At 40.1% G+C, this 26673-nt stretch overlaps 1 protein-coding gene across 1 annotated transcript in view; it reads left to right on the top strand.

The window, feature by feature from the left end:
• The window catches only part of LOC124789692 (solute carrier family 22 member 7-like), an 89263-nt gene that overhangs the window by 16697 nt on the left and 45893 nt on the right, over positions 1-26673 (top strand). Inside the window, exons 2-4 of the mRNA XM_047257134.1 lie at positions 16357-16631; positions 16962-17189; positions 21360-21517. Of these exons, the coding sequence (XP_047113090.1) occupies positions 16357-16631; positions 16962-17189; positions 21360-21517 (661 nt within the window). The remainder of the gene's footprint in view (positions 1-16356; positions 16632-16961; positions 17190-21359; positions 21518-26673) is intronic.

Raw genomic sequence — 26673 nt, 5'->3', positions numbered from 1 at the left:
ATACGTGTACCACGGTTGGTTGAAATCAGTCCAGTAGTTTAGGAGAAGATGATGATGTTTGGTTATTGGGGCTCTCAACTGCGCGGTCATCAGCGAAATGACAAATAGCCAATTTTACACAGTCCAATTTCTTTTTCTGCACAGTCCAATCTAGCCACAGCACGAATGATGATGATGAAGATGATGGAATGATGAGGATAACACAAACATCCAGTCCCAATGCAGAGAAAATCTCCAAGAATAGAACCCGGGACCCCGTGATCCAGAGGCAGCAACTCTAGCCGCTAGACCACGAGCTGCTGAATTAGGAGAAGATGAAGAACATACATACATGCGTACATGTAAACAGGCATGCATAAGTACATCGATTTTTATAATACGCACTGGATGACGCTAAAGTAGACAGTAAAGCAATGTATGTGGTGCCTACGCATAACCTGCTCCACAGATTTTAAGATACCTGAGGTAATATGGTAGTAGAAACTTTGATGTCCTCCAAATGTCTCCTCGTGGATAGCAAACCCAGAGTTACTGTAAATAACTCATTAGGACAGATCAAATTTCTCATCAGCGTATTTCTTCTCCGAGTTAACAGTCCTTCCAACGACAAGAGTTACAAAAAAGTACTTCCACTCATTGTAAGGCAACTCTGCCTGTGTTTTGTGGCTGACTTCAGTTCCTGGAGTAAATTAAGTGCAAATACGCTTGTCTCTTCAGTTACTACTCTTTCAAACATAACTTATGTTATTTGTTCCATCTCTTACTCTGATAACACAGATAATACATCAATTTTGATCGCATCTTCAGCAGTTAGTGGGGGGGGGGGGGGGGCAGAGGGAGTGACAACATAATGACATAATCGATTAATCTGAAAGTGTATAGCGCGTTCAGTTCATCCGAACGAGAGTTGTTCAAACTAAACTGACAGGCCTGGATCGCTTTAGTCAGTTCAGAGAGAATGGAGAGTAATCGGTGGCAACAGGAAATCCTTCAGGTGTGCCCTGTTGGCTATATCGCCAGAGACACGTTCGCGTGGACGCATATATCCGAACTCGACACCTGGTTAGCCAATGAGAAATAGCCGCAAATCACCGAGACGGTGCATAAGCTGCGGAATGTTGTAGAGTTCCACTATTACCTACGAGGCTTTTTGGTTAACACTTTCAAAGGGTGATGCATGAAGCGAAGAAAAAATGTTTCTTGCCATATGTGCTAATCCATAGTGCATTCTGAGTTACGGTGTGCTATCTGTTTCGTTAGGTTCAAAGACTAGAACAGGGAAGGATCCCTGATTGGAAATGGAGAGGAAAAAAGTCCTATGAACATGTGTCCGGAAATGCGTGGTTTTCACAGCAGATGGAGTTGACGAATGGCAGTCCCTCTAACGATGCGCCACCTGTTCCTTTTGTCTTGCAAGCTGTGTAATTGGCGCACGGTACTGTAAGCAACAGAATGTTACTGCATACGTGTCGCTAACAAGCCGAGATGGCGTCTGTGTACGGCCAATCAGATGGAAACGGCAGAGGGGCAGCATGGCTGTACCAAAACAAATACCCTCACAGAAACTAAACACATCACACAACACTTCACGTCTTTTTTGGACGTTTCTGTGATCATGGGTCCTTGTAGACAGACGAACGTGCAGGAAGGCGGAGGACTGTGCATACACCAGATTTTGAGCTTGTACTACGGTTCGTAGAACCCGGTCCTCCATATCTGGTGTATGCACGGTCTGCCGCCTCCCGGCACGTTCGTCTGTCTACAAGGACCCATGATCACACACAAATGTAGAAAATAAGTATGTCAACTACTAGGAATACATATTGACGCCAAACTCAGTTGGGAAGAGCATGATTTCAAATATCTGTGAATTCCTAAGGGACCACACTGCTGAGGTCATCGGTCCTTAGACTTAAACACTACTTTAACTTATTCTAAGAGCAACACGCACACCCTTGCCCGATGGAGGACTCGAACCTCCGGCGGGATTGGCCGCGCTATACGTGACATGGCGCCTGTAACCGCGCGCCCGCTCCGAACTGCATCAAATGGTTCAAATGGCTCTGAGCACTATGGGACTTAACATCTGAGGTCATCAGTCCCCTAGACTTAGAACTACTTAAAACTAACTAACCTAAGGATATCGCACACATCCATGCCCGAGGCAGGATTCGAACCTGCGACTGTAGCGGTCGCACGGTTCCGGACTAAAGGGCCTAGAACCGCTCGGGCACAACAGCTGGCCACCCTGCATCGCATGTGTCCCACCTCATGTGGAAACTAGGAAATATTGTCGTCAATAATTATCTCCATATGACATATTACAAGCTCTTTCAGTCACAAATCTCATATGGTCCACTGAATTGAGGACGTTCTCCTCTAATCAGTAATATCTTAAAAGACCAAAAAACCGTTCATGCAATATGCACGGCTTGTACTATAGAGCACTGCGACCCGCATTTTACCAGCCTTAGGATACTAGAAACTGTGAGGCTATAAATCTGTGTCTGCACGTTTTTGTCAGGAAAAACATTAAAGTGTGTGGCATAATGAAAACATTTCACAATCATGACACTAGTAATATACCAAAGATTGACACCGAAGGGCACAAGCTAACAGCAACAGGAAATTCCCATAAACTCAGTACCCTATTAGTTTTTAACAAGTTTCCTCTCGCTGCTTGATCCATAAAAAAAATCAAAACTAAAATATGACTGACTAAAAAATCATGTCACAATATAAAAGAGTTATATGGTCTGGACAATGTTGATATTAATATTTAAGATTATAACTGTATGTAAGACACTTAAATTTTTACATGTGATTTGAACATTAATTTTCATATGTTGATTGTAATTGTAACCTGCTATCACTGATGAAGCCTGTATGTGGCCAATTGCAAATAAAGAATCTGAATCTGAACTGAACAGGTGTCTCTGTGGTCAAATACAACAGTACAAAATGCAGCCGAATCCTGTATTTCCATATGTCTTCAACAACGCATTCCCGTAGTGTTTCCATATTTTTGTCTAACCCCTGCAACAGAGAGCCCCATGGGCACCCGCAGAAATTTTTCCTAGGGGGAGTAATTTTCCAAATTTGCAATTTTAGATGTAAATGTGACGGTATGTTAGAAATCATATCGTTCACCAAAAACTAAATTCGACGAGAACTACACAGAACTTTTATTACTTCCAATGACAGTTCGTTATCCAATTGGAGTTTTGAAATACATTTCTTTGATACCGAAAAGGTAGCATATACGACCATTTCGCCAGTGTGCCGTGAATATCAGTAACCTGGTAAAACATCAAATCTCCGACATCGCTGCGGCCGGAAAAAGATCTTACAAGAAATAGACCAACAATGACTCAAGAGAATCGTTCAACGTGACAGAAGTGCAACCCTTCCGCATATTGCTGCAGATATCAAAAATAAATGAAATGGCTCTGAGCACTATGGGACTTAACAACTGAGGTCATCAGTCCCCTAGAACAGAACTACTTAAACCTAACTAACTTAAGGACATCACACATATCCATGCCCGAGGCAGTTTTCGAACCTGCGACCGTAGTGGTCGCGCGGTTCCAGACTGAAGCGCCTAGAACCGTTTGGCCACCACGGCCGGCGCAGGTATCAATGCTGGGCCATCAGCAAGTGTCGGCGTGCGAATCATTCAACGAAACATCATCGATACGGGCTTTCGGAGCCGAAGGCCCACTCGTGTACCCTTGATGTCTGCACGACACAAAGCTTTAAGCATCGCCGGCGCCCGTGTACACCGGCATTGAACTGTTGATGACTATAAAGATGTTGACTGGTCGGACGAGTCTCGTTTCTAATTGTATCGAGCGGATGGACGTATACAGGTATGGAGACAACCTCATGAATCTATGGACCATGCATGTCAGCAGGGGACTGTTCAAGCTGGTGGAGGCTCTGTAATGGTGTGGAGCATGTGCAGTTGGAGTGATATGAGATCCGTGAAAGTCTAGATACGACACTGACAGATGATACGTAAGTAAGCATCCTTTCAGCTTACTTGCATCAATTCATGTCCATTGTGCACTCCGACGGATTTGGAAATTCCAGCAGAACAGTATAACACCCCACACGTCCAGAATTGTTACAGAGTGGGTCCAGGAACACTCTTCTGAGTTTAAACACTTCCGCTGGCCTCCAAACTCCCCAAACATGAACATTATTGAGCATATCTGGGATGCTTTGTACCGTGCTTTGATTCTTCCGCGTACATCCATACAACATTACATACATGGTATCGAAAGAGTTATGAAATAAAGCTATCACATATCCATAAAATTTTTATTAAACTTCGAAAGCTACTAAAGAAAAAGTCAGAAAGTTTGGGTAAATCCTGTCGGCTATAAAAGAAACTAACCAACAGGTAATGGCAAATTAATACTTCTCCAAGCGAATGAACAGGGAATAAATTTAATAAAACTGTTATTCAACTTCTACTGGGTATATAACACTATGTTCGCATACAAAACGCCGAGTGAGGTGGCGCTGTGATTAGCAAACTAGACTCGTATTAGAGAGGAGGACGGTTCAAACGCGCGTCCGGCCATCCTGGTTTAGGTTTCGCACGATTTCCCTAAATTGCTTCAGGAAAATGCCGGCATGCTTGTTTTACAAGGGCACGGCCAAATTCCTTCCCTAATCCGATGCTGCCGATGACCACGCTGTTTGGTCCCCTCCCCAAAATCAAACGATCAACCAACTAAGAGTAGCCGGCCGAAGTGGCCGTGCGGTTCTAGGCGCTGCAGTCTGGAACCGCGAGACCGCTACGATCGCAGGTTCGAATCCTGTTTCGGGCATGGATGTGTGTGATGTCCTTGGGTTAGTTAGGTTTAACTGGTTCTAAGAGTGAATAAAATAAGGGTTTAAACTAAGTGCGAAATATGTGCCAAAATGAAACTCACAAATGTGTGAAAGAAAAACTATTCCAACGATTTAGAATTGCTCTTATGAATCAATGAACAGTTACCGTGGGAGATCTATGAAACTGAGCACACTGGATTGCAAGTGAGATGAACATGACTGATTTTCAAGGCTTCTTTGACCTTGATAAACAGATTAAGGTAATTATACAGAAAAGGAAATCGCAAAATTACGAAGTTGACCTCAAATAAATGTGAAGAGGAGATATCATTAACAGGAAATAGACAAATTAGTAGCTGACTTGAGAACGAAGTCTCTTGCCATGTGCTGCGTCTAAAGCCAAGCAAGACGCACTATATCTTCTATATCTTTTTCAGGGAAAAAAGGCAGAGTCACTTGTGAAGTCAGTGATCGCTATGACACACACATGACCCAACAATTCCAGTGATAAGTATCAGTGGATTACTGTATCCGCAGCTTAAATCTACCTTAAGGAACATCAAGGCAAATTAGGACCAAAAATAAAAAAAAAGAACGTTGCTTGCAAAAAATGTTGCAATTGACGTAACAAAATCTGGGAAAAGAATAATTTTAAATATTGCATCCCAAACGGCTTATTATTTGCACCATGGTTACTCTCATAAACCTGATTTGCGCCATGTACACAAACATGGCCATCTCTTATTTTCATTGGTGAACAGTAACCAAAAATATATTCGTATGACCTCGGACCACTTGAAACTTAGTGTTAAACCTGTCTGAATTTAAATTATTAAAGAAAAAGTTTGTTTATGGCAGGAACCGCGTTTTTTCTTGAAACAGGAAATTTTCGGTGCTTAGACAGTGGCATACTTCACAACTGACAGACACAATTCTTTGCACAAGGGGCGCGGCAGCACAATGGAAGCCGAGAGGACTGGCGTTACACTGATGCAGGCGGCCTACCGGTGGCGGCAGCGACTGACCGGCTCGCTGTCAAAAGCCACAAACTTTAAATCGGGCTACAGGAGCTACGGTAGATCCTCATTTACCATTTCCTCATTAATCTGGATCTCCGATTCCTCCAGATCGTCTTCTTTCGTACAGACCAGTTAAGTACCCAGAGTTGCAAGCGTGTGTTTTCATTCCAATCTTCTATCTATCTATTTCTTTCCCTCCTGTCAGTCCACCTCTTTCACCGCTCTCTCTCTGTCCACCTTTCTAACCCCACTCTTTGTCCATCTCATCCTGCCCTCTCCTCTTCCCGCTCTCTATGCCCAGCTCCTTCCTCCACCTGTCTCCGCCCATTTCCTCCTCTTTTCTTTCTCTCTCCATCCCCTCATCTCCGCTTCAGTGGCCATTCTCCTCGTCCGCCTCTTTCTGCCCATCTCACCCCCTCTCCACCGTTGGTCTCTGTTCAGCTTCTCTTTCCTTTCTCTGCTCATCTACCCTCTCTTTACCCATCTTCTCCTCCCCCTGTTTGTGTCCATCTTATTATTCCTCCTCTGAGTATGTCCATCTCGTCCTCCCTCTTTTGTGTCTACATTATCAGCCCCATACAAACAGGAAGTTGCTAGTTTTTACCTTCAGATAGCAGTAATACGTGTATCAAATTTGGTTGAAATCGACACCGATGTTTAGGAGGAACTCTTTACCCGTAGATTTGCCGGTGTACGCAAATGTCATATATTTAAAATATTTCTCGAGTCACTGTACACAAATTCCAACTGTATGTGTATCGAATTTCTTTGTGTAGTTTCATTTTAAAGCAATGCAGTTTTTGTAACGCCATAACCTTGAACTATGTGCCGTACGATGATATAATTTTGCAGGTACATCCAGAGGTATACGTGAATATGTGTAGTGTTGCGAATACACTTAGTGTCAAAGAGGTAAAAAAATTGAAACCTCGAGGTTCATGCGGCAGTTTCAGTGCATGAATAGCGACAGTGTGGTAAACGATTAACTTTTTCCGTTTCGTCGTTTCGTGGAGAATAGCATCGAGTCAAACTTTCGTAAAGGATTGAAATTACGTGTAACGGTTGCTGCAAGTCGCTACCTGCTCTCATACTTGAATAGTGGATCAATAAAATACGTGTATTTGCACGTCGTGAGCTACACTGCTTTATCACCCCGACCTCACACCCCTTTGAGAGGCTGTTGTTCCTTACCCCCACACTCACACTTACGCGGTAAGTGTAAGTGGTATGTGTACCAATTTTGGTTTAAATCGTCAGCTGGTTTAGGAGAAGTTGTGGAACATACTTAAATACATACATTATAACATACATATGTACATCCATTTTTGTGGTATGTATGGGTACTATACAGCTCATTGACTCATCTACAAACTTTATACGGGGCTCAGATATAAGTGTTAATGGCGTAAATGACACTGCGAAATGAATATTAGGCTGATTACGATACGATTTCTGATGACGAAATTATAAGGCTTTTACCATCTGCGCATATCGACGACACTGAAGAGGAATTAGTTGTCGAAGTTGGTGTTCAGTCTGAAGACATTATGACACTCAGAAGCAACAATACAGATTGGAAATATACCGGTTTACTTAGAACGCAGAGCGAACACCATCGGCCAAAGTAATACTCGTGAAACGCATGCGTGTTCTTGCTACACATAAACGGCGTACAAATCTAGCTCAAAAGGCGCTTCAGAGTGTTTTATCCAATTTTTTGTCAAAATGTGAATAAAAATTGTAGTGTTTACGTGAAATTAATTATAACATCTGTATCTGTAGCACTTAACCCTGAAATGTGTATGTGTTTACGTGTGTGTGTGTGTGTGTGTGTGTGTGTGTGTGTGTGTATGTGTGTGTGTGCGTTTTTGTAAAAACTTCTACCACTCTCATATCTTGTGATTAGCAAGCCTCAATAGCCAAGTGATATGCAAAATAGTGGCCAAGAAAAGTTTCCTAACGCTGACTCAAATAAATACCTCTCAACTAGTCACACAATACTCATTTTCATACATAACGCAACGGGATGATAAGGGCTTGCATATCTGAAAATAACACAGAGTACTAAGTGAATAGTTTAGTGGAAGCACCATAATGGCTAACATGTGTTAGCTTGTCACTTAAAGTTATTTGTTCTGCTATGGGGAAATTTCCCCAATCATGTATTTATCAACTCACAGCGAATACAGTAAATAATTAGTTGAAAAATCATTTAATACTGCCCCAGTATGTTTTGTACGTTAAACGATAATTATTCTGCGACGAAGAGATACCACACAAACACGCCAGCAACCGAGAACATAGGAAGTTGCATCGTCTTACCATACTGATTTCCTGAAAAAATAACTAGCTTGTAAAGAGATTGTACTTAATTCTATAATTGGCCTCCAACCATGGGCCACTGTCCGTAAATTTAACCATCAGAATAACTTTCGACACAGCTTTCTCTTTAGCTACGGTCACGACAACAAGATGGTGACATCCTACTTGATGCATGTTAAGTATAGCGTGAAGAAAAGGAATTATCTTTCTAGTAAATCACGACGCAACACATGTCGTTTATCATAAATGTATTATTCCTCTTAAGTGTGGACACAAATTTCAATCTCGTGATGACAATCCAACTCTCAATATTTTTTACAAAAACGAAGCCACTAATGTCATCCATACAAAAGAGAAATCGCATTTCTAGCATCTTTAACATCTAAAAATTGAAGACGTAACAGAATGAAATGATATTAAAGTGACGCAGCAACCAGTCTCCAACTACTTAATGAGAGGCAGTCTCTATAAGCCTACGCAACTGCACATGAATACTCGGAAGTAGATCGACGCGAGGACATACGAATGAATTGCCTGTTTAACCGCAAACAGCGTATTTTAGCATTGAAAATAGATTGTAATGGTCTCATCGGTTATCTTGAACGTCATACAGCCTGTTCAAAATGATGGATCTCCATCTGTATATATGATTTTATGGGAGTAGCATGGCTGCTCAAATATACCTCCGAAAACTGGCACGTCGTAATACTTCAAGGCACTGAACAATGAATGTAATCGGGCTCTAATAGTTGAGTTCTTTTGAAATTATAAGAAGGCAAACAGACACATATTTGCTTGTTATAGAATGTCCTATGTGACGACTTTCTACTTACTCTTCAAGGGAAATATACACAAATCAAAAAACGTTTTGCATGACCTCGGTTCCGAGAGTTCCCAGAACCTGTATAGAAAACTGAAATAGAGATCGGCACAAACATCATTTCCGACCTTGTTATTGCTCAAGAAAACCACACATTGCATGTTGTACTACCATACAGCGAGACCTTCAGAGGTGGTAGTCCAGATCACTGTACACACCAGTAACTCTAATACCAAGTAGCACGTCCTCTAGCATTGATGCATGCCTATATCCGTCGTGGCATACTATCCACAAGTTCATCAAGGGACTGTTGGTCCATATTGTCCCGCTCCTCAATGGCGATTCGAGGTAGATCCCTCAGAGTGGTTAGTAGGACACGCTGTCCGTAAATACCCTTTCCAATACATCCCAGGCATGTTCGACAGGGTTCATGTCTGGGGAACATACTGGCCACTCTATTCGAGCGATGCCGTTACCCTGAAGAAAAGCATTGTCTGGTTGAAGCCATAAGCGACACTCATATGTGAAGAGAACGTGATGCCAATCCTGAGTGATCCATTCGGCATGTTCTTGGGCCCGTCTGTACCGCGCTGCATGGTGTCGTGGTTGCAAAGATGGACCTCGCCAAGGACGTCGGGAGTGCAGTTGCGCATCATGCAGCCTATCGTGCACAGTTTGAGTCGTAACACGACGTTCTGTGGCAGCACGAAAAGCATTAGTCAATATGGTGGCGTTACTGTCGGGGTTCCTCCCAGCCATAATCCGTAGGTACGGTCATCCACCACAGTAGTAGCCCTTGGGCAACCTGGGCATGTCAACGACAGTTCCCGTCTCTCTGTATCTTCTCCATGTCTGCATAACATCGCTTTGGTTCACTCCGAGACATCTGGACATTTCCCTTGTTGAGAGCCCTTCCTGGCACAAAGTAACAATCCGGACGCGATCGAACAGCGGTATTGAGCGTCTAGGCATGGTTGAACTACAGATAACACGAGGCGTGTACCTCCTTCCTGGTGGAATGTCTGGAACTGAGCGGCTGTCGGACCCCCTCCGTCCAAAAGGCGCCACTCATGCAAGGTTGTTTACATCTTTGGGCGTGTTTAGTGACATATATGAACAGCTCTGGGAACTGGGATGATGCAAAACTTTTTTTGATGTGTGTAATTTCAGATTTATTATAATTTCAGGCCCCTTCTATATGTGAAATTATGACATGATTATAACAGACTTGCTTCTTGAATGAAATGCAGTGCACATAGTTTTACAATGACTAATAAACAACCAATACGTCAGATCATGCCGACATGAATTATGACATAGACATTCTTTTTAACCTTAAAACAGTTTATGAAATAACGTATTTTTATGAGTTATTGTACTGCATGATATATCAATACTTTTTTGTAAATAATTTACAAAAGCTGTAACTAGTTTGAGAACTACTTCGAACGTATTGTACAAAAATTTTGACAAAATTGTTTGTACATCCTTCTGTCACTGATTACAATACACGAGCAGAAACTGGTATACCATCTATTAATGCAATGTACTCCTTTCATGTTGCTATAGATGGTTCTGCGGCGTTAGCTGTAGGTATCTTTGACAGAATCATGCAGCTATCTGCAGTTGTCAGGTTGCAGTAGTTGTTGTTTGAGTTACTGTTATGTGACATGTGATAGTGTACTATTACTATCTGGAATCTGTCCACATGTATTTAGAGTTTACGGCGTATGGTCACATATGTGAAAGACGTTTCCAATACTTATACAGTGTTAAATGTGATGCACGTAAGTTTATGGCACACATTTAAGAAGGTTTACCACACTATAATGTGATTATGCCATTTCGATTTGTGTAATGTTGTTACCTATGTAGCGATGTATGAACACAATGTTATTCTCTTCTAAGTTCGTTTATTTCAAATGCAAGTACTTCCAAATGACGCAAGGCTGAAATTAGCTAACTGCACAAATTAAATGAAAAACTGTAATATACAGCCTACAATGGGCCTTGTTTTCTTTTGTAAAAAACATAGCCGATTCCACACTGAGTAACTCAATAGCAAAAGCAAGTCCTGTGCTCCCATATATTTTTCTTAAATTCTACTCACTTCTCTCTCTCCTAAATCAACAGTCATTTCTATCTAGGATATCTTTCTGAAGTCTCCATCTTTTATTTCCCTATCGACTCTTGTGACAATAACAGATGGACTCATCAGAAGGATGCCCACAATAGAAATGACGTTGTTAATTTTCGCAGAGCTTTGTGTGAGTCATGTCGTCACAGTCACACTTTCTGTCTCCCTATGGCTGTGGGACAAAGTGAGAAAACTGAGTGACCATGCCCTTCACCTTGATTCTCAGACTCCATCTCTCGCAATAACCTTTGGAAATCTCCTAGATCATCTTCACACTGACCCGCAAGAATAATTGGAAGCGTATATGGAAGAAGTTTCATAAGCCAAAGACGAATCAATTCATCTGGACTGTAGGCATTGTTCAAGAACTGATTTTTTAACATCTTACTCCCAAAGACATTATACATAGACAAAAATAGATGTCGAAATTCTTCATATGATTCGACGATGCACACACGCACGTTGGAGGTTGACCCCCCACCAAGTAAAGACGCACAAATTGTATCTTCACCGCCAAAGCAAGTTACTGCAAGTGAAAAATCATATTGCTCCAGCCAAGAACAAGAATGAATACCATTTGATGTACTGCTGTTCTCTTGAAACTTTTTTACAGATGAGTAACATTATTATCAATGCAAGATACTTCATCACGATTGTATCAACCAGAGCAATCATCCTCCTTAACTGTGTGCATAATTTCTTCTTTAATATTTCACCGTCGTTTCTCTACACTGACCTTCAACTCCACAGAGCTATTTTCTAGATTTGGTAGTAATATAGCATGTGACATTTGTTCTTGAATTAGATTAACAACTTCTTGACTGACCATCAGTAGAAACGTTCCTAATTAATCCGTTTCATTCTTTTCGAATTACTCCCTCAAATTTCTAAAAACTTTCTTAACTTGTTCATTAACAACGACTTGAAACTGATTTTGACTCCATTCAACATCAGCAAGTTTACCCTCAGAACTAGAAATCTTCACAGCGAAGTCTGCATACAAGCTCTCTCTTAGTTTTGTACTCAGTTCTGTAAATTTCCCTGTGATTTCTACAATAATTAGTTCACATTTCGTTCTAAACCATGTATGTGTTCTTCTAAATTGGTAACATTAGCCTCCAATTTATCAATCAACTCCCTGCACTCACTGACGACAGCATACACTCTTTGACTTCCAGATATAATAACTGACTCACTATTAAATATATTATGATCTCTCTGAGTAGCAACCCTGCACAAGACACAACAAACAGAATATTCCATTGCCTTAGCTTTCTTACCTCTCTTGTTTTCATTATTCTTCATTCTGTCACAACAATTAAAACAAACAATAAAATTTTTGACTGGCCTTACAAGATTACACTAAATCACACAAATACAGTATTCACAAGTCAAATAATTGAGACCAAGAGAAAAACCATTTTCCTCTGTGATGCCATAATTTCTATTCAAAAGGACAGAATAATGACATAAAACAGTAGTAAATCAGTGCTTGCTGTCTCTATCTCATATTTACTGTGGACTTGTCCATCATACAAAGAATATAAATACATCGATAAACCAATAAACCATCTCATATTGATCTCACAAGATACCAAGGAATTAAAAATTTTCACAAGACTAACTCCCCTCGCAAGAAATGAGGAAGAATCCACAATACTCGTATCTCCACAAACTCACCACAAACCACATAATTATCCCAACAGTGAAGAATAGCTCTCAAACCGTCATTCCACTAACATTAGTGAGCATCCAAAATAGAAACACAACAAAACTATTTACTACAATATGAGCTGAAATTTGGGTAATACATCAATTTAAGATTGAACCATTCAAAAATTCTGTGAAAAATGTTCACCAAAAGCACTGTCCTGTCATCCACAAGAACCTAAATACTTTCAACAATCTTTCATTATATCGAACCTCACCTAATACCATGTATGATACACAACAATCCTAAGCCCAGATAAATTTTCCAAAATCAGCAAGTAAACAACCAGGTGAGATACATTATAATTTGCTCAGCATATTTAGAATGTAGGAATTATGTGGTAATGACTCAACAATCAGCTCTGTAACCAAATTCACTTAGCAAGCTTATCGAGTGAGAGGGGGGAAATTAGGTGGGTTGAAGTTTTCAGTTCACTGTTGCAATCCAAAATTTTTATTTTTCACGAAGAACTACATTCCAAATTGCTCATTAATACCACCAGTCTATGTATTATGCCTATGAATTGATGGATGTAATGACCTGTACTAACCGTTTTCTGCTGGAATCTAATGAAATACACAACATCCCCAATCACCATCGTTTTCTGCTGGAATATAATGAAATACACAACATCCCCGATCATCAACTGACATGTTCGGTACATAAACACACAGATATGACCTTTACCTCCCTGATGACACAGAACGGATAAAAAATATAACATTAACGTTTCAGAAGAAACCTTAGCAGCACAAATTAATGTTTCCCTAGAACACAACGTAGAACGATATGACTGAGAGAAATTCTGAGAAAATATGTCACTGCCCTTCCAAAAAACTCAGATAATGCCTCCCTATGAATCACAATCTGCACACTTTCCTATTTCTCAAATAAAATACAACAATTCTACTATGTTTTTGACTTCAAAAGAAATATTTTCCTCACTATCTAATGCCACCAAATAGTGTTAATATCTTACGCTTTACTAACACAAATGATAATCCAAATCAGAAATTAAATAGAAATAAACTGCATTCCCTATTATATCCACGTAACAATCTTCACAGTAGCATCACTGAACTGTTATCACTATAATGTGAGCAATATGTTGTCTACTGGATTCCACAAGTACAAATCACAAAGAAAAGTGAATATATTGCAAATATATAAAGCTATCCCTGTATACAAAATAACCTAAACTCACAAGAAAGTGAAACATTCTAAAGATGGGCTAAAACAGTGATAGACATGTTTTCCAAAACTGGAAGTTTCTGCATATCAGAAAAGGAAAGTTATTACATGAAATAAACTGTAGCACATAACTTATCATAAAATTCGCAGGAACCAAAAAATTCTGGCAGTCTCATCCTAAAATGAAAGGTGCGAGTGTGTATAGCTAATAGCTAGTAGCACCTAATTTCATTATTTTACATAAGCACAACTGGATGATAAGGGCCTGCATATCTGAAAATAGCACATAGTATATAAGTGAATGATTTTTGCCAAAGCACCAAGTTGTACCAACATGTGTCAGTTTACCTCTTATAGAGATCTGTTGCGTTATGGGGCAGTTTCCCCAGTCATGTACCCAACAGTTCAGAGTGAATTCAGTAACTAACTATCTGAAAAATCAATTATTAAAGGTCAAGTACCTTGTATTACCTTGTTCATTTCCTGAAAAAGTAACCAGGACGCAAAAATTTTGTACTTAATTTTGTAGTTAGCCTCCAACAATAGCTCACTATGTGTAAAGTTAATCATCAGAACGACTCTCAACTCTGTCTTCTCTTCGTCTAAGATCATGAAAATAAGATGGCGGTGCTCTGTTTGAGGCACATTAATCAAAACATTAATAGAAGGAATGGCCTTTCTAGTAAATCAATATGCAACACATGTTGTTGATAATAAATGTATTGTTTCTCATAAGCTTCGACACGAATTACTATTATCTGATGAAAATCCAGCTCACTTCCAAGCCTCTATCGTCGGATAAAATAATCCAGTATCGTCCATAGAAAACAGAACTTGCATCTTTAATACCGAAGAATTGCGTATATAACAGAAAGAACGTGAAAACGCTGAAGTACAGCGGCCAGAGGACTAGTGCAAATGGACGATCTGACTAATGAAGAACGATAGAACGTATATCACCACTGAATACAAATTGAAATAATCTTACCGGTCATTTTTGATGTCATACACACGGTTCAAAACGGTAGCTCCCCATCAACATGTTCGACTGTATGTTGAAACTGATTAAGTCAATATCTCAGAGATAGTTGTAAAATAAATATTACGTTTCCTGAAAAGTGTAAAAAAATTATGAGGAAATGAAAGAGTCAGCATACTGGCACCTTTCTCGATAGGTAGATTATTGGTATCGATAACCGGCCATTTGTCATATTTGTCATAACCTACAGTTTTTATTTTCTAAAGCTCCCTCAAGTAACGTGGTAGATTTTATTTCATACTATCTCTTTTTCTTCTTAGTGTTTTTGATACTATCCTTTCTCCGCCTATTTAGTGAAGAACCTCCTTATTTCCTATTAGTCCACCTAATTTCCAACACACTTCAATAAAACTACATCTAAAACATTTGGATTCCCATCTTTCACAGTCCGTGATTCACTTCCAAATAACACTTTGCTCTAAATGTATATTGTCTGAGATTTCTTCCTCAACATAAGGCTCATGTTGAAACTAATAGATTTCTTTTGGCCAAGAATGCCCTCTTGATGTTCGTTATTCTTCTTCTTACGTTGTGCTTGCTTCGTCCTCCTTTCGTTAGTTTCAACGTAGCAGGAGTCCTTCACTCTGTCTACTTCGCGGTCCCCACTTTTGATGTTAAATTTACCGCTAATCTCATTTCTGGTACTCCTCAACATTTTCATCTTTCTTCAGTTTACTCTCAGTCCATAATGTTTGCTCATTAGACTTCCCACTAGGCAAGTCCTGCAATTCTTCCTCACTTCCATTGAAGATAGCAATGTCATCAGACACTTTTATTATTGACATTCTTACTGCCTTAATTTTAATCATACTTCTGTACCTTCATTTCCGTTATTGGATACAACAGTAGAGGTTGAATTTTGCAACTCTATCTTACACTCTCTTAATCTGAACGTGTTCTTGGTCTTCCGTTCTTATTTTTCCCTTTTTGTTCTCGTACATATTATGTACTGACAGACTTTCCCTGTCGCTTACACTATATTCCTATATTAATGAGAATTCCAGTTTACAGTGTTAAAGTTGTTTTAGATCGACAGAATCTCGTGTCCATGTCTTGATTTTTCTTAACTCTTGCCTCCAATTTCCGGCAGTTGGTCAGCACTGCCTCCCTATGCGCTCCTCTCTCCTACAGTCAGACTAATCGTCTTTTAACGGTCGATATTTTTTCCGTTCTGAATATTTACAACACTTCAAATTTTCACGTCTCATAAGGCCGTTTAATAATTCGATGGTTTCATACATTCATGTTTTATTCTAGCTATTTTTTATGTTGCAGATGACTGCCAAGAGCAAAGAAGACGGAACGGAGAGATTAAATAATGTGAATCATCATGAAGTGACATTTGAAGGTATTCTCGAGAAAATTGGGAGCCGCGGCAAGTTCCAAATTCGGCTGAATCTTATTTATGTTGGCCTTTCTGTTCTTGTATGCTCTGTTCCGAGTCAGATGTTTGTAATTTCAATGATGGTGCCTGACCATTGGTGCCATGTTCCTGGGAGAGCATCAGCTAATGTCAGCATCGAGGATTGGAAGAGCATAACAATTCCCAGGTAGACAATATCTGTAGTGCGTTGTTCTTCTTTCCAAGTTACTCAATGATTATTGACTATAGAAACTATGCCATTACATTTAGTGCTGATATATATATATATATATATATATATATATATATATATATATATATATATATGAACTGAAGCTAATTTCAAAATCTTACTTTGATCTTTTATATTTACCTTAAAATTTCTCACCTACCGATGCAAAACCAAAAAGTACAGTGTCCACTCGGAGTTAGAGCGACCTGTGACAAAATTTGTTATTACTGAGCTACATTGCAATCACTGAGTGTTTCCAGGTGATCACAGTCTGTGTGTTTATAGGGAGAATGGCACCTTCAGCAAATGCCTCATGTTTGCAAGTCTGGACCATACTAATGAGACAATACCGTGCCAATACGGTTGGGACTACGATGAGACATGGTTTTCGTTGACTCTGCCATCTCAAGAAAACTGGGTTTGTGGGAAGAAAATGGTAGTTAGTCACACTATGGCAACTGTTCAAGGTCTTTCCGTCATCGTGGGCCTTGCTCTCTGTTACGTAGGAGACAGGTAAGTAGGTTTCACCTTACGTATATTATTTTTGTTAGTTATAAAACTTTCTTCTTTTTACTACTATAATTACAGACTGAATGAACAGTAGAAACCCATCACTACTCAGTTGACATTACCGATAACAAACGAAGCAAACTGTTGGTTCAAAGACCATTCCATTGCGAAGTCAATTAGTTACGGAGTAACACCGAGAAATTGACAAAAATAAGAAATAGACAAACAAATATGGCTTTACGAAAATAAGCAGATGAGTTTTATTTAGCTAACTTTGAATTTAAACAAGTTAGGAGACATTTCTGTTGTTTCTGTTATCTCCCCTTTTCTTGAGAGTTAAAGCATCGGTAGCTGTGTGAATGGGCTGACTCGATGTTCGTGACTCATCACTATTCCGTCTGTAAAGTTAAATTCTTGTAAATTCACATTTTATAGTGTTTCGCACATTGGGATGGGCCTGGTTTGATGGGACTGCACAGACCCATCCAAATGCCACTATCTGTCACACTATCTGTTAGCGTCAACATTTGAGATAAGCAACGAATGTGTTACTTCTGTAATAACTCCTTTCAGAATTTAGTGATATCCATTATTTAATTGGCAATAGATATATAAACCAAAACCTTATTCTTTGTTCAAATGTTTAATCATTAGTCTATTATGGCCTCGAAGCATTTCTAATTTTTTATTTCAAAATTTTTATTTTAATAACTTGACATCTACCAATCCTTCCTCTAATGAAGCAATATTCAGCGTATTAGGGTTTTAGTGCTTACATCTTCTATTTTCTATTCTCTTCAGTTTTCTTTTGTGGGGCCCATTCTTACATATTTATATAGAGTGCGGTACGTTGTAGGAGAAGATGACTTGAATTGTTGAGATGTGTTATTGCACTACGTTCCACAGAATCGCGCAACCGGAAAATACCGATTAGTCGAAAATGCCCAACTGTAATTTAAATACTGATCAATAAAATATATAGTCCCCGCGGAAATAATAACGTCTATCAATATACTGCATTTATACAGAATTTGTATCTTTAATCAAAGTTAGGAAATGCATAAATGGCCTGCCGGTTACACAGCAACCATTTCGCTCCTCAGACCAACTGCGTTTTCAATCCCAGGTCAACAATTATCTGATGCAGTGAACACATAGTGCGTAGTGGAGCGATCACTCTGTTGTAGAAATAACTGAAAAGCCAAGATCGCTTAAATACTGTTTACTGGATAACCGGTTTCAACACACTAAAGGTGCCATCATCGCATCTGAATGTAGATTAACATTTATAAACCATTTGGATATAACGATACGTGATGATGCTTACGACTGAAGAGAAAAACTGGTAACAATGAATCTAATTGTGTGTGACCCCCAGTTGTTTTATGTGAATATTTGAATTAAAGTTGTAATGTGGTAATCAGTTTTTCATTACAGTACTGCTAGTAAAAGTAAGCTACATGGTTCTTGAATAAAATGTACTCGGGCTTGCAACCGTGTTAAACGTTTAAAATGTCATTGTTACTGGCAATGGTCAAGGAGTGCTTGGTCGAAGGTTCCTGGTATTTTAATTACTAAACGCAGCTGGAAGCCGGAGCACATTGTATTCAGTATTACCGCCGTAAGACTCTGCAGTTCTGCACAATATGGTTCTAAATTTCATTCTTTATTGACAAATACTGAAAATATGCTTCTAAAATATTATTTGTAGTGACCATCACCAAACTGAGCAAGTGAAGGTCATCTTTCCCAATTGCAACATGGTCATTTGGTAATAATTTTCAAATGTTAGTAAACATTCCGGAAAAATAATAGATATCTGTATTCTTTAGTATGGAATATAACATAAAAGTATTGTGAGATAGGAAATAAAATATCGAAAGCAGTGTTCAATGTCGTCTCTGTTGAATTGGCCTTTTGTTGGATCTGGTAGAAACTTCCAGCCAGAAAGTTGTTAAGAAAACTACGAAATTAATTTTGGTAACATCTGCCATGTCACTGGTGTATCGTCTCACCGCTGAGAACTATTTATTTACTAAAGAATCCGAGCACCAAGATATTTGCTCCGACGGCTTGTCTTAGAAGGACCGAAAATGTTACCTTCCTCCAGAAGCGATTACATTTTAGCAGCTGTTACAGACGGTTCATAACAGTGGCTTGTTGTCCACCGTATTCAATAAATGAACAGTCTCCAAAACGTAGGTCTCGAGGCAGCAACATACCTTCGTTACATAAGAAATTTGCGTCCATCTTTACCCTTTCTGTGCTAAAAAGCGTTGCCTTTTAGAAAGGTAAAAACTGACGTTTCTAAGCTCTCGTGTGGTACTCGATTTCGTGTCGTAGCTGGGCACTAAGTTTGCTGGCTGTGAGGTACTGAATTATAGAACTCTAAGACAGTCCTTCGGACCACTTCATTAAGATAGTCAGTCCGTTTGAATAAACCTACTTTCCCGTTTAAATCCTTGTCATGACGAATAGAAGACAGCACACAAGCCTACAACCTTCGCAGAAGTTTCGGTGACGCTAACATATTGTTCTGTTCTTTCTAAGGAGACTTCACAGGCTTCTGTCATCAGTTGTGCTCAACCAAAGCTAATGTTCCGTCTCTCTTTTCCGTCAGGATCAAGTTTGTCAAAAAACCTTAAGGCAATAGATATTACATGTTTTATTTGTTCCCTAACGTCCATTTAGAATGGGCGTCCACAAAAAAGACACGAACTAGCAACTATGGTATGCACAAATGTAGTTTTACTGTATCACTCTTATCTGCAAAAACACAATGAATTCATGGAACACAGAGAAACCAAACACTCGGAAGTAGAGAACTGTGACGCGTGACCAGTCGGTACTTTACAAGGCAACAATACAAGACCAGGAGTGAAGCTGGGTGGGAGTATCGGGGTGACACGTGCGACCTTCAGTTGCCTGGTTTCGTTATGTCAGCTACAGTAGTTCAGCTATTACGTTAACGCTTACATTCTATAGAGAAAACTGTTTTTGTGGTACAGAAAAGATCCACACAAAAGCGAAAACACACTGTGAACAAAAGAGAGGTAAACGACGAACCACAAATGAGTTGTACGAATGGGACGGAAATCGGTAGACGTGATGTACGTCTTTCCCACCGCTGCCCTAGGCATTTTCAGATACGTACTTGATCTGGAATCTCATCCACTGGAGCAGAATTGTCTTCAGTGATGAGCACCGCTTCGAACCAAGCCGTGATGACCAGTGAAGACGTGTCTTGAGACGGCCCAGACAGTCGTGGGATGTCAACATGACTGTCACCCGCCATACGTCCTGACAACCAGAAGTGATGGTCTGGGCTGCCATTTCTTTCCATAGCAGGACCACTATGGTTGTCATCCACAACACCCTTAGAGCACAGCGGTAGGTCGACGATATGCTACTCCCCGTTCTCTTGCCCTTCATGGCAGTCCAACCTTGGCTTACATTTCAAGAAGATAATGCCCACCCGCACACAGCAACAGGTTCTACAGCTCGTCTTCGTGCTCGCCAAATCCTGCCTTGATCACCAAGGTCACCGGATCTCCCCCAGTAGAATCTGCTGCATCATTTGCAGGGCCCTTCAAACATCTCGGGATTTTGACGATCTAACACTCCAATTGGACATAATTTTGCACTATATCCCTCAGGAGGACGTCCAACAATTCTGTGAATCAACGTAAACCGAACAAATACTTGCATTATGGTGGGAGGTAGCTCAATGCATTAGACGATTGCTCAATTCGTGAAGCTCCATCTCTTGAATAAATCACCAGTTTTTTCTGAAACTGTTATGTGTTGCTTGCCTGTACGTGTACGTCAGTTATCCATTGTTTGCCTGTACACGTACGTCAGTTATCCGTTGTTTGCCTGTACACGTACGTCAGTTATCCGTTGTTTGCCTGTACACGTACGTCAGTTATCCGTTGTTTGCCTGTACCCGTACGTCAGATCTATCGACTTTCGTCCCATTTGGATATTTCGATAATCCACTTGTAGTGCACTGTTTACTCTTGTCTTCTTTTTTTTAGAGAGTGTATGTCCTCAAAGAAGTGCTCTAGATAAATATTTTAATTTCTCGTTACGTCTCATTTGTTTTTTCTTAGTACCTCAGCCTCGTTCTGACAGTCGCTACGCAATCATATAAGTGTAAAATTTTGTTTCCAGGTTTGGCCGGCGCATTCAGTATTTTGTATCTCTTATCTTGATAGCGTCCTGCCGCAGTCTTAGCGTACCAGCGACAGCAATATATTCCTTATTTATTGTGCTGTCCGTGATTGGGACTGCCGCAGACAGCTCGACAACAGAAGCAACCGTCTCTATTGGTAAGATACCATGAATAAGTGTAAATACTCCTGTATGTTAACGCTTCACTGCTAGTTCTAAGATTTCGATCTAGAAAACATTAGAAGATTCTTGAATAAGCTCCCCACATTTATTTATTCTGTGCTAACATTAAACTTCAGGAAAATATCATTGCGGATATAAAAATCCGACCATTTTCAAGGTCATATTTAATTAATTTCTGGTGTAGTTTATGGAACATACTGTCAGAATGTTTTAACTATGGAAATACAGTTTTCATCAAGAAATATGCATAAGGAATTATGTGTGTTTTTTCTTTTGTCTGCAGATTACAGATTATACTTAATTGAGACTCTGATTTCTAATCACTCTCTTACACCCTTTGTAAAGCACATCGTGTCACGATGGAGGTGTCTACATAAAGGAAGAGAGAAGTGTAAGGTTTAGAGTCCCTTTGACACCGAGGTCATCAGAGATGAAGCACAAACTCGAACTCGTACTACGAGAGCCTACGACCAAAATTTTTGTCTCATAGCAGTATGGTCAAAACAGTATAAAAGCGACAGATTCGATTACCCTAAACGAAAAATTACTAATTTAAAAAAAAAATTGCGTCACATATGATGACCCATGTTCCAAAATGTCAACAAATATTACTGAAATTTATCATAGCAATACGTCTAATTTTGAGAATGCAGTTGAATGATAGATTTAAGATACGAAAAACAGGAGAATGATTTGAAAAAATAAAAAAAATCATAGTAAACAGTCTGGAAGCCTGTTTTATTAGCAGATTTGAGTAAATTAATGCGCCAGAATCATTTTTCTGAAGGAAAAACGAGTATTTTCCATTTCGAGATCGTTATGCAAACGTTAAAAAAACTTTACCAGACGATAAATTACGTTGCCCAGATGCATATAAAATTGATATTAGACAAGTTTACTGCAGTACCTTACTAATCAGACAACTTTTCGGTATATTACAATTCTTACAAGGTCGCATTGAGGCGTATGAAGGTCTATGTTGCAAGCCGATGAATAAGATGCAACCTTCAAATTCCGATATTAACAACTAGCTTACTAGAAACCATCGTACTGAACGATGTTTTAAATGAATTAAACAAGAAGAAAATGGGATAAGGTTCAAAAAATACGATTATTTAAATATATCATTTTAGTCACTGTTGCACTCATCAACATTATCGTCATCATTAAAATTTCCTTTCAGTTCACAACCAATTTCTTCAGTGTCTTCTCTTCGAAAACAAATATAATTACTCAAAGTCACTCATATCTATATAAAAATATTACAGTTAAATTCATATTAACTACACCTTTTGTGGATGTTGATTCTTCGTTTAAAATAACGTCGCTTATTTCTGGTAGTCGGCTACCTGAGAATCTTGAAAAATCGTTACACCCCTCGACATCATACCATCAGAAATCCGTGCGGTCAAGACCTGTCACATATTTTCGGAATATGTCTTGTGTTCAATAAATGCTATTCCAGTTCTGTTTTACGTGCAGTAGACTGCAGGCCTCAAAATTACATAAATCCAGGTTTAGATTTGTAGAAGAATGTTCGTTTTTCATTTTATATATTTATATAAGAATGTTGAATTTAGCCGAAACGACATTATTAATTGTTTTTCGCTGTATAATTTGCTCGTGAACTCTTCTAAGACGTTCCATACATTTCGAGTTCAAAATGGTTCAAATGGCTCTGAGCACTATGGGACTTAACATCTGTGATCATCAGTCCCCTGCAACTTAGAACTACTTAAACCTAACTAACCTAAGGACATCACACACATCCATGCCCGAGGCAGGATTCGAACCTGCGACCGTAGCGGTCACGCGGTTCCAGACTGAAGCGCCTAGAACCGCACGGCCACACCGGCCGGCATACATTTCGAGTGTCAGAAGTAAATCCGCCTCAATCTGTGAAAGCCTTTTGATAGCATATATAATTTTTCAACGATGTCTGCTGCCACTTTTGCGCCATGCGATAGAACGCGCGATATTAATCCCAGGTAAAAATACTGCTAGAGCAACCGATCGTTTCAAGCAAACGCGAAACTTCAATGTAACGGGAGGAATTAACAACGGTAATATTCATCCAAATCTTTAAGGAACATTTTACAAATTCCATATTACCAAACATTATAGTTAAAAAGTCATTGTTGAATACTGAATAGATACTCGACCTTGTTAACTGATTTGACAAACATGTTAAACAATTTTAGTATCTGCTATCTTGTGCTCTTAACAAGTTAGATTTTCATTAACTTGCTTGATTAACAGTATCATAATCAACCCAATATTCACAGCATATGTGGTGTTTGTTATAGATTGTTTTGTTTGCGATAAAATCTGCAACAAGTCCTGTTGTGACCAATTATTAACTAAATATTCGGCAACAGCTTCTTTTCATTTAATGGTTTTCATTTCTTTTGCGAAATCCGAAGGTCAAGCTTGTTGCGTTCGTGAGATATAAATCGAGGGGCAAGAGCGTATCAAGTAAACAGCGGTTGAAGACCACAGGGGTAAAAAGCGCTGGAATGTTCTTTTCTTTTTGGAAGTGTATGTGACACCGAAAATGCCTAAAAACAGTTTTCGGTAATCATTATAACCATTCAAAATTCTTGAAAAAAAATTGAACCATGTGGCTATGGTCCAGACCGGTAAACTTTACGGCGATTTAGAAAATGCTCTCAAGCCAGATGCAACGCGTAATGTAACTGAATACAAATATGTTCTTAATGAAACGACAGAATCTATTAAAGTGTTTAATAGCAGACTTGCTGCAGTACCACTATCCGTAAATTTTGTTTCACGTATCAGAAATGGAGCGCCGTGCAACTGCGACACTTTCGACCGTTACTGTCCACCTAGTTGGGTTCAGAATCATCTACGCTAACGATTTTTGTCCGTAAAACGGTGAGACCTGGTGTTGGTCCTGGGCTCTCGTACTATCGGGAAAGATGCGGAAGGAAATTTACCATGTTTTTTCAAAGTAACTATCTCGGCGCTTGCTTTGAACGATGTTAGCAAGACGACCGTAAACACGAATCGGAATGACCTGATAGAGTTTTGTACCATCGCCCTCGCAAATGTGAAAGTCCAGAGCGAAGTGTTTCGTTTTACAAATTTACGCCAAGTCAAAAAAAGGAAAGTACCACGAATGTGACCGAAATCGGTAGATGTGATGTAGATGCACAGCAACGAATTGATTACAGTTTCAGAAAAATCGGATGATTTAGTCAAGATCTAGAACTTCGCAAACTGAGCAAGACAGACACAAACGCGTCGCTCGAACCCAGGCCCTTTTGCAACCAGCTATTGGGCTTGGCACTAATTGACAGAGTTGTTGAATGTGCTCCTAAAGGATATCCTGCCAAAGTATGTCCAACTGATCAGTTAGATAGTCAAAATCCCCAGCGGGTCCGTGGGTCCTGCACATAATGCTCTGAGCGTTCTCTATTTGGGAGAGATCCGGCAACCTTTCTGACCAAGACAGGATTTGGCAAGCACGAAGACATGTAGTAGAAACTACGCCATGTGCGGGCGGGTATTAATTTCCTGAAATTTAATCCCAGGGCGGCTTGCCATGAAAGGTAAAAAAAGGGGGGCGTAGAATGTCGTCGACGTACCGCTGTACTGTAAGGGTGCCGAAGATGAGAACCAAAAGGGTCCCGCTATGAAATAAAATGACACCCAGGCCATCACTCATGGTTGTCAGGACGTTTGCGGGTGACAGTTAGGCTGGTGTCCGACTGCTGTCTGTGGCGTCTCTGACACGTTTACAGCTTAGAATCTCACTGGCTGCAATAAGTCCCACTTCGAACTGAGCACCGATGACGAGACGCCCCGGATAGTGGTGGGACATCGACGTAACTATCACCCACAATGTGACGCAACAACCAGAAATAATGACCTGGGGTGCCATTTCTTTTCATAGCATGACCTCTTCGGTTTTCATCCTCAGAAACCTGATAGCACAGTGGTACTACGACGATATGCTACTCCCTGTTTTGTTGTCCTTCATGACAAGCTAACGAGGGATTACATTTCAAGATGATGCGCCCCGGCATACGGGGGAGTTTCTACTGCTTGTCTTCGTGCTTTTCAAACCATACTATGGCCAGCAAAGTCACCAGATGTCTCTCCAATTAAGAACGTTTGGAGCATTACGCGCAGGGCCTTCCAGTCACTTGCGGATATTGACAACCTAATGCACCTACTGGACAGCATTTGGCACGCTATTCCTCAGGAGGATATCCAACAACTCTATCAATTAATGCCAGACCGAATAACAGCTCGCATAGCGTCCAATTAAGGACTTGCTAAGTTTGTGAAGCTCTTTCTTTCCAATAAACGATCCAATTTTTCTGATTTTTTTTCTTGAGTCTATCGTCAAAAACTTAGACATACAATAATTTGTTAATATACTGCCATGGCAATAATAAGGCCATTGGGCGTACCCTCAGAAGAGCACACACTTGTCGCCCTGAAGCGCTGTAGACGGTTTTTTCTTGAGTCTATCGTCAAAAACTTAGACATACAATAATTTGTTAATATACTGCCATGGCAATAATAAGGCCATTGGGCGTACCCTCAGAAGAGCACACACTTGTCGCCCTGAAGCGCTGTAGACGGTTTACAAACGGTACCAGGTAACCACGTGGCCCTCCAAGGCAGGCGAAAGTCTACCAGTGATGTGCTCATCAGTTGTGCGGCATCAGTGGGAACGTGAGAGATTGGCAAAAGAAAATTATCGTGCCTGGACCTGCCGAAGACCAAAACATGAATAAAGTTGCTCGACTTGTTGGTGTGTCGACGCGGACCGCCAAACACGTGTATAAGGAGTGGTGTACCACTTGCAGCCACGTAAGGCGGCGTAAGAAAGGTGGTCGAAAAAAGATGTCGACAGCTATCGGTGATGAGAGTCACGCTCAATGACGATCTATTTGAGCCCAGTAGGAATTTTGATGTCTGTTTCAAGTCATCCTGGGCTTACATTTCAACAGATAATACCCGCCAGCACACGGCGAGAGTTTCTACTGCTTGTCTTCGTGTTTTGCTTGCCAAATCATATCCTGTCCAGGCGCTAATTCGGAATGAACTCATGGTCACTCCGCCTCGCCGCGAGAGGACGGCCCAAAGACGTCAGCGT

Source organism: Schistocerca piceifrons, chromosome 3 (genome assembly GCF_021461385.2).
Source record: "Schistocerca piceifrons isolate TAMUIC-IGC-003096 chromosome 3, iqSchPice1.1, whole genome shotgun sequence".
NCBI lineage: Eukaryota > Metazoa > Arthropoda > Insecta > Orthoptera > Acrididae > Schistocerca > Schistocerca piceifrons.
Note: the sequence above shows the minus strand (reverse complement) of the source record. Positions and strands in the feature narration are given on the sequence as shown.